The 13,694-nt window shown below is 48.6% G+C and overlaps 1 protein-coding gene and 1 long non-coding RNA gene across 2 annotated transcripts in view; one reads left to right on the forward strand and one right to left on the reverse strand.

The window, feature by feature from the left end:
• LOC117184069 (uncharacterized) overlaps positions 1–3,099 on the forward strand; it is a 41,106-nt gene extending 38,007 nt beyond the window's left edge. The window contains exon 3 of the long non-coding RNA XR_004469251.1: positions 3,007–3,099. This is a non-coding gene — a long non-coding RNA (uncharacterized lncRNA). The remainder of the gene's footprint in view (positions 1–3,006) is intronic.
• A 1,577-nt stretch (positions 3,100–4,676) lies between these two features.
• Hsp60B (Heat shock protein 60B) lies at positions 4,677–6,843 on the reverse strand. Its single transcript, XM_002132516.3, has one exon. It carries the CDS (start codon positions 6,725–6,727, stop codon positions 4,823–4,825), a length of 1,905 nt encoding a protein of 634 aa, XP_002132552.2. The 5' UTR covers positions 6,728–6,843; the 3' UTR covers positions 4,677–4,822.
• Between the last annotated feature and the right edge of the window lie 6,851 nt (positions 6,844–13,694).

Below are 13,694 nucleotides of genomic sequence, written 5' to 3' on the forward strand. Positions count from 1 at the left end.
TTTGAACCGCGACTTCGAACGGGTTAGGTCTCAGAATGATTGTTCAGTGTGCGGTCCGGTGTTATCTTTCAGGCGGCCACAAGCAGATGTCGATGTTGGGGGAAACAGAATCCTCGATCATCCCTTTAGGTGTTCCCGTGTGTGGGTTTCCTTTTCTTTTACTCTCTGTTTCTCCTTTCCTCTCATTTCTTTTCCGATCATCGCATTAGTTCTGTTTTTATATAATTGATTAATTAGAGGCCGGCTTCTGGCCTTCTGTTCCGGGGGACTATCGTTAGAATTATAATTGGTCTGCGGCCTGGGGTCTTGGGCCTTGGGTCAGTGGCGGGGCATGTGTTGGCCCTAATGCTGATACGAGTATCCTTCATTGTGTGTCGGCAATGCTGCCCTGTCGGCAGTTTGTTTGTTCTTCGGTTGCCCAAATTGATTTTATTGACTTGTAAATGATGTTGAGTGCCGGCCAGAGTCCGGGTCCCTCTGCCTATCCTATTCCTTCCTTCCTTCCCTCTGACTGCGTTTGCTGCTGCTGCCTGGCTTCCGCACACTTTGCCACGCCCATGAGGCTCGTTAATCTAGGATTGCACCACCACCACCACCACCGCCGCCACCGGATCCTTCTTCTTCTGTTCCTTCCTCCGCAAATCGATATCCAGTTTGCATATTTAATTTATTGATTTCACGCGGCCATTGCAGAAATCACCATGCCACTCGCTGATGTTGCCGTTGCCCCCTGTCCACGGTCTCCCGCTCTTTGTGGCGCCGTTGCAGCATTAACCAGAGTTCAGCAATAATTACTTTTTGTAATTAGTTGCAAGTCCAAAGAGAGAGACGCGTTCCGGGAGCCGGGTGCTCTGTGTGGCTGGACGAGGGGCATAAAGATTGATAACGAGCTAATGAATGTAAATTTCATACGTGGCCTGTCAGTCAGTACGTCAGTCCATCAGTCCATCAGTCCGTCAGTCCGTCAGTCCGTCAGCGGGGCAGTCAGGAGAACAGTGGGCCTGGGGGGTGGGAGGGGTGTGGCATTGCCTCGTCATTTATGAGTTGCAAAAACCTTCTCGGGAGCCCTGCAACTTAAATTAAATTTCGCGCTAAGCTCGGCTTCCGTTTCGCTGGTACTCGTGCTTGGTGGTCGCAGAAGTCTCTCAAGGTACAGTCCGCAGTCCCTATGGTAGAACAAGGAACTCAGAACTATGGAAGAGAACTATGGATGGTAAATATATTGACAGCTAGACGGAAATCTGTCCATGGAAGATAATATACAAAACAGAAAATATTCGGTATATAAAATAGTATTTTCTACTGGTATGTTAATACAAGTCTTAAGTCGAGTTAAGGGTGTGAGTTATACGAATTAAACAGTCCCTAACTCAAACAAACCGTCTTTGGACCCACAGTAATGTATATATCTTATTACTGATTTTTGCACAATTTTAAATTTATTTATTCCTTATCATTTCTCGTGAATCATCTCTACTGTGCTCCATCGTAATCCTGAAAGGGGTATGCAATTCGTACTTATGGTTAGAATCCCTTATGACATGTCCTCTCGGGAAAACTGTCCTCTCCTGTCAATCCCCACTGTACCCACTTAAGGGACCTGCTATGGAGGTGGAGCGGGCCAATGCAATTATGCAGCAGGGGCTACTTGCCAACAACATACATATATTGGTAATTAAGTAGATGGCTTGAGGTTCGAGGGCACCACTGCCCCCAAAGGAGGAGTGGACAGCGGAGAGATCTTTGCGTCCCGTTCCCGTTCCGCTTTTCCCGTTCATCTCCGGGACTGTGGGAAGGCGGGAAGGTGACGTTGACAAATGGGTTCATCAACAGCCCGAGTAGCAGCAGCGGTAGCTCCTTCTTTCGGGGATGGGGATGGGGGATGGGGGATGTGAGATGTAGATTCGGTGGGAGAAGAGCTGCTAAGACAACGGCGGGAACGGTGGATGGGAATTAAATTTTGTAAAGTGAAAAGCGATTTATTTTTCGCCATTTGTGGCATGGTGGCTTGGTGGCTTGGTGCGGTCGTTTAATAAACAATTTAATAGCGCGCATAAATTTTTCCAGCCATCATACTTATAATAAACCCATTTGTCTTCGGAACGGGCCAGCGCTCATATGGCCCATGCCCCAAACCGCATGCTGCAGGCGGCATGCCGCATGCCGCATGCCTCATACCTCAACCTCATACCGCTTGCCACAAGGTGAGGAGGGTTATTAAATTATGCGTTTCAAGCGTAAAAATAAACCGTAGCAAATGGGAATATAGGACGCGACGCACTCTTCAGAGGTCTCGCCCTTAACGAGCCCTAATGACAGAAAGAGATTCTTTCTCTCTCTCTCTGTCTCTCTCTGGATCGTAGCGTACTTTCTCCCCACGTCGCGTCGGCTCCAATTAATCAGATATATTCGAATAAATCAAGTGCCATAAAAGTGACACAGCGTGAGAGATGCACAGAGAGCGAGAGAGAGATGAATATTTAATTAAGGCACGAATTAAAAATGCAAATAAAGTGGAACTACCATGGCGACCGACTCCTTTTATTATTAATCGATGGCCTCTCATAATTAGTTGGCCCTAACAAAGGCAACCCATGGCGCGGAGCTCTTTCTTGGGGGTTTTTCTATTAGCTAATTGGAGATCGGGAGACATTGGAGGCTTTGATTGCCATCTACGGGGGGAGCCCAGACGACGCGTGCTAGGAGGGAGGCCTCTGGCCCCCTCTCTCTCCCCCATCCATCCGTTTCTTATCTGAGCCTCCGCCGACGAGCCACCTCTCACATGTATCGTATCATAGAGGATCTCCCTCCATTCGATTCTTATCTTCAAGAAGTAACAACATTCGGTATTACATTCTGGGACATCTTCAAATGAAACCGACAGCAGCTCCAGGGGTGGGGAGGGTTTTGGGTACAGAGACATCTGCGTTCAGACCCATTTAACATGTCAAATCAAATCCAAAACGAGGTCATCTAATTGTTGCTCACTTATTTATTTATTTCTAGCGTAAAACGACGGACAAATTGATTATAATTGAATATGATTGACGTCCGTTTTGGTGGCCCGATATCTTTTGGGAGCGATAATCTCTCGCAGGGGAATGGAGGGGTGTGGAGTGGAAACCCCATTCAGGTGAGCGTAAGCCACGACCTAATCACAGTCATGTCGCTATCACCTCAAACACAAGCTTTTTAATTAAGCAAAAGTCGGAGGTAGAGGTGGAGTGGTGGGGATTCCAGAGATCGTTGATTTAGCGATAATTTCATTAGCTATTTGTCATCGGGGGTCTGGGCTTTATAGAGCGCCTGCTTAGCGGGAAAGAAAGGTTCCTGGGAATCCCAGGAACAACTTAATTAAGGCCATCGATCGGTCGATAGAGAGCGGGAGAGATCTCGCGACCGTTTTTGGCTGCGATCGCAGGCATCAAGCAATTTGTATTCAGGTATCACACAGCAACAAGTCATTTCACACTTTGATCACGGAGCTGCAGCTGCAGGAACATAGTCTGTGGACCTGTGAACGGGTCTGGCCTGGCCTGTGCCAAGCCTTGGCCAGGCCTTAAAAGGATCTGCGAGTCTGCGATTCAGCCAAGTTTGGAATGCGCTGCCTTGCATATATTAGTCGATTCTGTCCATTCTGTCCATTCTGTCCATTCTGTCGATTCTGGTGTCCCGCACCCGCATTCGTATTCGTATTCGCATTCGCATCCGCAAACACTCGAACCTGCACCTTCGCAGTAATTAACTTGTTTCAATAATTACGCATGCGCATTTGCACATGTTGCATGCCCCAGCCAGGAGTGTCTGTCTCTGCCTCCTTCCATGCCCATGCCCATGCCCCCTCCACTTGTTACAGCTTGCAACAAGATTTTTGCATTGCGTGTGCTACGCACTGCCAGAGTCGAAGCCAGTCGGCAGACTCCACCGCACACAGGGGTATGATAGCTATCAGCTCAAGTTTGTTGTAAGAAAGGACTTGGGAAAGGACACTCCTTTGAGGGATTCAGAAGTGAATAGTCTGGTTGGAGATTGCCATAAGGAATTGATTGTGCGATTGTCCTCTCAGGGAAGGATTTGATAACTCCAAATCGGAATTGCCTAGGAAGGCGATCAGTAGTGGGATTGTAGCGGATCTCCCTATAATACTTCCTCATTTATTGGATCAGAAACACGGCTTGCAATCTTCAAAAAGCTAACGTTAACTAATCGAAGTGAGAATTTGAAACTCAAGGGAATCGTATTAGCTTTTCTGTTACTTTCAGTATGTTCTAGCGTGCTCCTTTCTTAAAAAAATCAACCACATGTACTTTCTATATACGATTTTATACCTAATCCTGTTCCATAGAGTATCATTGCCTTCGTTAGTTGCCCAAAAAAGACCACAGGACAGACCAATTCTGTTGGAATGTTTGTTTTTGGGCAGCAAATTTATGCAGCAGCCGCCGCTTATTAAGAATTCGTTGGCCCATGCTCTGGTCCGTGCTCTGGTCTTCTTGCTGCTGGCTCCCCGCCCCAATACGGAGTCCAGGGTCTACTCTCCTCAGCGGACGCTGTCCGTTCGAGGTGGCAGTGGCACTTAATTATTGATAGCATTACAAACGCGGTTCAGTGGGTCACGGCGTGTACCCGTCAGTCGCGGACCAAAAGAGTAGGGCAGGAGCCCTTTGAGATCTCCATTTCAGGGCTGGGCTCCACTATTCACAATTTATATATTTCGAATGTTGGGAATATTGGCAAACATTTGAACGTAACACTGTATACAATCTAATGACGGTGTGGTGTAATTTTGATGGGGCTTTGGGGGATAGAATCGTTGGGGGGACTACTGCATCATGCTGGCATCGATGTCCTGCACCTCGACGTTCTCCATGCCGGGCATGCTCTTGACCATTTCGTTCATCTCGGCAGCACTTGTCGAGGAACCACCATCGCCGCCCATGTCTCCGAGTCCGGCCATGCCATCCATTCCAGGCATACCTCCCATGCCACCCATTCCGCTGAGAGCAGACAATGCATCCATTTCGGACATTCCGCCCATATCGTCCATGCCTCCCATTCCTCCGGATCCGGCGAGTTTGGCGAGCAGATCTGAGTTTCGGACGTCGGTGATGACCACCTCGGTGGTGCCCAAAAGTGAGGCCACACCGGCGGCGTCCGAGATGGCTGTGCGCAGCACTTTGGTGGGATCGATGATGCCCTTCTCCAACAGCGATCCGTACTCATTCTGCATGGCATCGTAGCCGTAGTCCCCGGTGCCGTTCAACACCTGGGCCACCACCGTGCCGGCATCCACTCCGGCATTATGGGCAATGGTGAAGCTGGGCATGCGCAGGGCCTGGCAGACGATATCGATTCCCTTCTGGTGGTCCGTGTTCGCCGGCTTCAGTCCCTCCAGATGGGGAATACAGCGGAGGAAGGCGGTGCCGCCGCCGGGCACAATCCCCTCCTCGATGGCCGCTCGCGTAGCGTTGAGGGCGTCGGTGACGCGGTCCTTCTTTTCGCTGACCTCCACCTCGCTGCTGCCGCCGATATGGAGCACGGCCACGCCCTTGGTCAGGGCTGAGAGGCGCTGACGTACACGATCGGACTGTTCGGCCTTGGTCTTCGGGTCCTGGAGCTCGTCTTGGATCTGCTCGATGCGCATCTTGAGCATCTCGGGACGCGCCTTTCCATGGAGCAGCATGGTACTGTCTTTGGTGATGATGGCCTCGCCCACCTCGCCCATATCCTCCAGCTTGGCGTCCTCGATCTTAAGGAAGTTGACGTCATCTCCGAAGATTGTGGCCCCCGTGGCGGCTGCGATGTCCCCGAGCAGCTCTTTGCGCTGGTTGCCGTAGCTCGGGGACTTCACGGCACAGATCTGGAGATCCAGCTTGATTTTGTTGAGAACAAGGGCGTTCATGGCCTCTCCGCTGATGTCCTCGGCGATGATGATGAGGGGTCGGCGCTTGCGCAGCGACTGCTCTAGACCCCTGAGGATCTGCGAGAGCGAGGTGATCTTCTTGAGACAGATCAGCACCAGGGCGTTGGCGAACTCCACCTTGCCCTTGGGGGTGTTCACGAAGAAGGGCGACAGGTAGCCAGTCTCGAAGCGCAGTCCCTGGATGACATCCAGCTCGTCTTTGAGGCGCTTGCCCTCCTTCACGGTGATCGTTCCCTTGGGTCCCACGCGGTCCGTGGCCTCAGCGATCAGGCGCCCGATCTCAGCGTCGCCATTCGCCGAGATGGTGGCCACCTGCTCGATCTCCTGACGCGTCTCCACCGGTCGTGACATCTGCTTGAGCTGCTCCTTCACGGCCTCCACGGCCATCAGCACGCCTGCTCGGACCTCCAGAGGATTTCCACCTTTGGAGAACTGCTGGAACCCCGCCTTGACGATGGCCCTGGCCAGCACTGTGGCAGTGGTGGTGCCATCCCCGGCCGCTTTGTTGGTGTTGTCGGCCACATCCTGCACCAGCCGGGCGCCCATGTTCATGTGCTGGTCCTTCAGCGCAATCGCACGGGCCACCGTATAGCCGTCCTTGGTGATCTTCGGCGAGGTCCAGGGGCGCTCCACGATCACGCTGCGTCCCTTGGGGCCCATGGTCACGGCCACGGCATCCGCCAGCAGATCCACGCCTCGGATCATCATCGAACGCGCCTCATTACCGAAGCGCACGTCCTTCGAGTACAAGCGAAGGAAATTGCGATTTCCGCGCAAAGCGCCGCGCACACAATGGCGAAACATTTTACAAAGTAGCGAAGAAAATTGGGAAAGTTCGGGAATATATTTGATTTGATTTTTCTATAATATTTCGACCTCGAAATGAACACGTTGACTTTACAACTAGAAGTGAGGCAAGCACTACTGAGTGGAGTTTCCAAGGGTCTGACGTTGCGGGCCTTAGATTGAGCCCTACTAGATCACAGATTTTGTAATCGATTTTTTGTGTACAAAGTAGACTGGGCTTACGAATTCAAATAGATAAACCCGTAGATACCGCTGGGAAATTCCATGGACCTGCGCTGCGTGGCAGTGACCTCACTCCTTCGAGGAATTTCTCTACTTTACGCACATTTCCAATTAATTTCATTTCCGTTTCGTAGTCACGGCCCTTGCGGAACACATGTTTCAATCTTCAAAAGGTAGCGAAAACATTGAATCAATAATTAAGAAATGTCAAACATGAAACGAGAGGCCCGCGTCATGTGATAAGAAGAGGAACGGAACCTCGGACTATTTTTGGGTGCTCGCGTGACAAATCATAATTGATTGTTCGCTTAATTGAATTGGAGTCTGATAAGTGCGAGTACGAGTGCGAGTACTGGCCCCAACATAGTAGGTAGACAGACACAGATCCCTCCACAGATGTCAGTAACTCAGGGCCACCCATCCATCCATCCAGCAGACCCGTGACGACCGACCCACCCGCACCCTCACCCGCACGTGAGTCACATGACTCCCATAACTCCCAAATCACGGCCAATGTACGAGCACACTAATAAATTGTTAATGGCTTTATCACAGCTCCAGGGTGTACGATATAGCCCGATGGATAGCGGTCGTAAAACCATAGAAAACAGAAACATTCAGATAAGCGGAGATTGCCCTCGACTTGGGGCACTTGGGGACTTGTCTCGTACTCCTCTTTCCACTCTGCGTTCTCCATTCTCCACTCTCCGCATTAGTCACTCGGGGGAATTGGTGGTCTTGTTGTGGTCTCCTCCTGCATAAGGATCGCCCGCCTGTCAGCTGCAAAATCAACTCATGAACATTGACAGCCGTTTCTCCATCTCCATCGCCATCTCTCCGATCGGAGATCGTATACGACAATCGTACAATCGTATCTATATGGCCATTCGCCTTTGCAATTGACGCGTGATTGGCATTCGCTATCCCCATCGAGAGAGACCATCAGCATCCACTTCAACTCAACGTTCTGAGCCCCCCAAAGATAGGCATGCTCGAAACGAGTTCTCCTGAAGATCCAAACCGATGGATCGATCGTTGGCTGGATAGTTTTTAAGGTGTCACCTACTTGGTATGGAGAGTGTGCGACCAGTTGGCAGTCATTTAGCAATGCATATTCAATTAGTGCTGAAAGTACGGGGCAAAGAAAGGAAGATCTCTTCTAAAGAGTGTATCCTAGGCTTCTGTACGTATACCACAACCTTTGGCTCCTTCCTTTCATTTGCTAGAGATCCATTCCTCTTATAAAGACCCACAACTCCATTTCTTTCTAGCTGCATTTCCCGTCGGCTCTTCGTTTCAATCTTCCCTCTTTCTATTCTCATCTCAATCTGCATTCTGCCATTGTAATCCCCCTGTCTTCTGGTAATCAGAAACCCCAACAAACATTTAAACAGTCCCAGAGGTAGCGTTATTTAATTTGACTCAAAATCAACTCTTCCATTAGGCGGAGGCATCGGTCCAAATTGCAGCGCCGACACCTGCGCCTCACCTGCGCCACCACCTGGCCGCCCTGTAACCGTAGCCCCAGTGGTAAGCTCTCTCTTGCCTGCTCCCTCACTCTTTCTGGCTCTCTCTGTCTCTCTTTCCACTGATTTAGACACCGCTCTGATAGGCCACTCCCTGCCTTAGGAGTTGGCCAATCGGCGTGATGTCTGAGAGGCCTAAAGAGAGTCGCCGTCTCGCGTTTGTTGCTGGAGTGAGAAGTTGTTCATTGTCGTTGCTGTCGGTCTCGGTCTCGGTGTCGTTGTTGTTGGTCTTTGTGTTTGGTGTTGTTGTCGTCGACAGGCAATTTACATGAAATCAAAATGAAACGTATAAAACAGGGGGACAGGCAGGGAAAATTACGGGCATAGTCGACCGGAGAATGTGCTGAAAAAAGAGAGAAAACAACTGCAATGGAATATCTGTAAATGATGAAAAATTCATGGATAACTAGAAAACGATTTGAAAATCCCGTCGGATAGGTTAGGTTAGTTATATGTATATTAGAAGGAGGAAATTTACTGAATAATACTTGCAATTTTGTCTGACTTCTGCAGATTTGAGTTCCTTTTCTTGTATGTCATGGGGCTTCCACAATATCACAGAGGGTTTTCCCCATATAATAATATCTAAAACATATGTTTATTTTCTCTTCTAATCAATCCTAGTCCTCATTACTCATCAAGTTCTTTCAGAGAGGTACACAAAATGCCGACAAGCTTCGCCAGTCATTCCATATACCTCAGTTTGTGGAGCCTCTCTTTCTGGTAGAGCATTTCCATCTTCGAGCAGTCCACTCAACTTTTGTTTACTTAAACTTTTACCATTTTGGGGTAAGTGTTAAAGTGGCCGCCAGTCCCACCAGATCCCTGATATTCCTTGCGCGGATTTCTTGGGTGGGTGGCGGCGGGACATAGACGGAAGGCTCACGGCTTGAGGTCTGGGTCTCTGGTCTCTGGTCTTGGTTTCGCTCTTTTGATATATTTTATGGTGCCATTGGCAGAGCTGATTGTTTTTTAAATTGTTTTTGCACGCGATTCGTGTTTGTCGGCTTTATGGCTATAATACTCGTACTTGTACCCCCCCACCCCGTACTCGTACCACCGTACCCGTAGTCGTGTCCCCAGTCGCAGCCACGACCAACATTGTTGTTGTTGTTGTTGTTTTTGTTATAGTTGTTATAGTTTTTGGTTGTTTCTGGTGTTGCCGTAGCATAATTTAATTTGAATGCATATGGGACCCCAAAGTGGGTAATTGAATAAGTTTTTCTGCTGCCATTTCCAGTTCGTCTCAAATAGGATCGCTATCGCTTTTCGTTTTCGTTGCTTTTTTATAAATTTGATTAGCGCCACGGCGCGAAAATATTTTGCACGGTTCCCGCGCGAATCGCGTGCAGAAATGATGGAGAGTGGGAGCTCCCACTTGAGGGGTGCAAATATGGCAATTTATTTTCTGGCAAGACTACACCGGCCAAAAAAGGGATACTTATTGATGTTTATCTACTGATTTTGCAGTTGTAAAAAATACCTTACATAAAAGCCCGAAAATGCAAATTGGTTTACTTCAAAACTGTTTCAAAATTATCCTACCCTTTGGCATCCCATTGAAATGTATCACACTTTTCCCGAGTGTAAGAGTTTCCCGTGGGCTGTTCGAACCCCCAATTGATATGTAAACATATTGGATTTTTAATATTCTTGAACACGCCGCTGAGTGGAGGTAAATTTACACACTGTACTCGTGTAAAGTTCAATTTCTGTTGGTTTTTCCTCGATGAATTTCGGGGAATCGCTGGAATAAATCAGCACGCGGCCACGCCCTTCACCAAATTCGATGCCAATTTCTGTGGCTTGTAATCAAAATCGATTTCTCATTTTGACACACACTTCGCCCCGTACAATATGCTTCCCATATTCCCGTGAAATTGAAAGTAATTTCGTTCAGAGAACCGCATGCTCACGTACGAAATGGAGGAAATTGTTCTTAATGTGATGTGATTATTTGTGATCCATTCATTTGGCGCATTATCCGAGTTATCCATCAAAAAGGTTCGCTTAAGGTCGGACATTTGATTAGAGTAATCTTGTATCTGATTTTCGTTGGGGTTTCTCATTGCTCGGCTGTCATTGAACTTGGGAGTCAGACAGTCCACCAGGCGGAAACGAATTCGAACTCGAAATATATATTTAGCAAGCAATCATGAACGAAACTTGGCTAATTGCCTGAGACCTGTCCCGGACTTTGGCTCATTAATCATGCTGAATAATGCATAATTCTGCTGTGGCTGTGGCTACTTTTTAATTAATTTGATTAGCATTGATCGCTTGAATGCGAATTATGAATCAATTTATGGCTCTGGTGTCTCTGTCTTTGATCTCAGATCTGAGATCTCTCTCCCTGTTTCCGCAGTGGACGCCGAAACGAGTTCGTTGCCTAAGTCTTTTGTTTCTCTGTCGCCTTCCCTCTGGCTGCCAGAGCTGCCAGCATCCGCGCTTTAATCATTCTGACGGGTCTCGCCTCGATTTGCATAATTTTGAACAACGTTTAATGCCGCGACACGCCCCTTAAATGATGCCGCACCGGCGTGGGCCGCTGCCCCAACGATTCGATTATTGATCGGACAGATCATGAATATGCATTATGGGGCCCATTAATTGGACAGTTCACAAGATTGTTAGCTTCTTGAATGTGGCAGTCGGCTAGAGAGCTAGGCCACACTTGATGTTTAATTACTGCCTTGCAGCAGTGTCCCACTGAAGGGGGAAACTTTGCTGATGGACAGCCCACTTTCTTTGCTCCCATGTAAGTGCCATGAAATTCAATTAATAACCTAATCTATGGACAGGGTGAACCCCCTGGCAGGGTCAGACCTACAGCAAAGGCCATGCCCAGTCATGCTCGGAGCCCTGTTGGAGCTCTCCTCTGGCTCTGGCTCTGGGTCGGAGCCGGACCACCTCTCACCAGATCCGAGACGAGACGAACAAATGTTTGCACAACATACGATAATGATGACAAGCCAAATTAGCTACTAATTTTCACACAGATACTCTCAAGCACACACACACGGATACTTTGAACGAGGGTCGTAGTCGTAGCGCCAGGACCTCACACAGCTGACGTTCGTTAGGGCTCTGAGTGGCACCTCACCGGAAGTGAAGTCGCGCAGGCGAGGGAGATCCAAAGAGTCTCGTTCTGAAATTGCCATAAATCAGCATTTGATTATCCTTTGTCCCGCCTAATTTTACCTCTCCTCTGGATTCCTCCCCTCTGTACTCGTAGCCACTCTTTTAGTTGTCATGTGCGTGTTGGTTTTCAATTTTAATTTATTAATTACTAGGCGGTGCATATGGAGACCAATTCGTTCGCTCGTTCCCTGGAGGATTCGTTGGCCCAGGGCTTCCGCTATTAGCGAAATCTTCTCAGTATCTCCCGTCTCCTTTCTGGGGGATCTGCCCCGTCAGAGATGAGCGGAAAAAGAGCTGGAAAAAGGCCAAAAGAAAGCCCGAAATTGGCTTAGAATCTGCCAAATGGGCGGCGGCGGCAACTGACAGGCGTTCCAGACAACTGCCACTTGGCTACCCAAAATGCAAAGAGAGAGAGAGACGAGGAGAGAGGATCACCTCGGGTGGTCAGGGGACGTCACTCAAATTGAAGTCCGGCAAATGAGAATTGCCCGAGACTGGCGAGTGGAGAGCGGGAGAGGTATTGAGGTGAGGCCTGCCCAATCTCCATCATCTCCATCTGGAGCTGAAGCTGAGGCTGGAGTTGTTGGATTTTTAATTAAGCGTGGCCTGCACCCGGGGCCTTTTCGTCAAGTAGCTCACTCGAACTCGAGCTCGAGCTCGGATCGGATCGGATGTGCTGCGGATGGGGAGCCGAGTGGCGGGAGTGCTTGGATTGCTGGGAGGTGGATGAGGATGCTGAACAGGTCTTGTTAGTAATTTTTAATTTGAGCTCTTCTGACAGCTGGCTGTCATATAAATTTAATTGAATTTACATTTTTATTAATTGCCAAGTCTGCCCGAGTGCCCGAGTAGAGAGTAGAGAATGAGTGCTACCCGTTGGCATGAATGGAAGATGAGTTGCTCAAGAACAAGCAGAAGCACGGGCCTGCTCTTGCAATGGCCTGGCCTGGCTACTCATCCACTCTTCATCTTCTCTGTGGTTCACTCTCTGAATGAATTTAATTTGAGATGATTTGTTGATGGTTTCGTTGCGGTGATTTCTTGCTGACTAATTTAATGTGATTTTTAAATTGCCAGCAGACTGCAGAGCTTCAGTTTGATGCTGGGACTTTGGCAGCGGCTGAGTGTGTGGCCTGAAGCGGGGCAAGACAGGAGAGAAGACGAGATTGATTCGAGGACCGGCAGGCGGGAGGAAGAACATTTTTACGGAATTAATGAGATGACACGCCTCTCCCTGGGAGACTCCTCTCACACCCCTCCATATCTCTCCCCTACGATCATTATGAACTAATCTAATTTGCAAGCTGTGCGATGACAATCGAACTGCATCATATTCAATATCCCCATTCAGATCCTCCTCCTCCTACAGTGGCTGTCGAGCGCTAACGAAAGACCCTTCCCTGAGACCCTTCTTTCGGGCAGTTTAATTCGCAAATCAAACAACCTCGGGGCAGAGCTCGGAAATTCGCGCATAAGTAAATTAAAAATAAATTTATGTCCAGTCCAGAATCCGGGGGAAAAGGAGGCTGGAGATGGGGCAGTATGTGTAAACGGGTTCCGGACTGGGGCGGGGATCGTTTTCGACGATCGCGAATGCAAATCCAATTAAAATTTCCCAACTTCGGAGGAGGTTTTGGGGGGCTATGGCATGGCTATCGCATCCTGCGACTGGCGCTAAGCCGTAAAACGAAGCTGTGCGCTGATTTAAAACACTGCGGGGCGTTCTTATTGATTAAATACAAATTGCGTTCATTCATCATCAGCCTCGTTCTGGCTGTTTCTATTACTGTTTTTGTTGTTATTGCTGCGTCTGGCAATTAAATTACGATTTGCAGTTTCTGCTCTGCTGGTAATTGGCTTGTTCCGTATATAAAACACAATTAAACTGCCAAAGCAAGCAGCGGCACTAAGGAGTAAATTCATTTTCAAAATCAATAAAATAGCGGGCACTGTGCTGCCAACTTGTGTGTATTAAGCGTTAACAGAGGATTTGTCTGGGTTAACAGCACCTTGAGTTCTTTCTTCTTCCACTCTGTTTCGCTCATTTTCAATAAAAGCAAAGGTTTAAATTAAAC

The sequence above is a fragment of the Drosophila pseudoobscura genome, chromosome 4 (genome assembly GCF_009870125.1).
Source record: "Drosophila pseudoobscura strain MV-25-SWS-2005 chromosome 4, UCI_Dpse_MV25, whole genome shotgun sequence".
NCBI lineage: Eukaryota > Metazoa > Arthropoda > Insecta > Diptera > Drosophilidae > Drosophila > Drosophila pseudoobscura.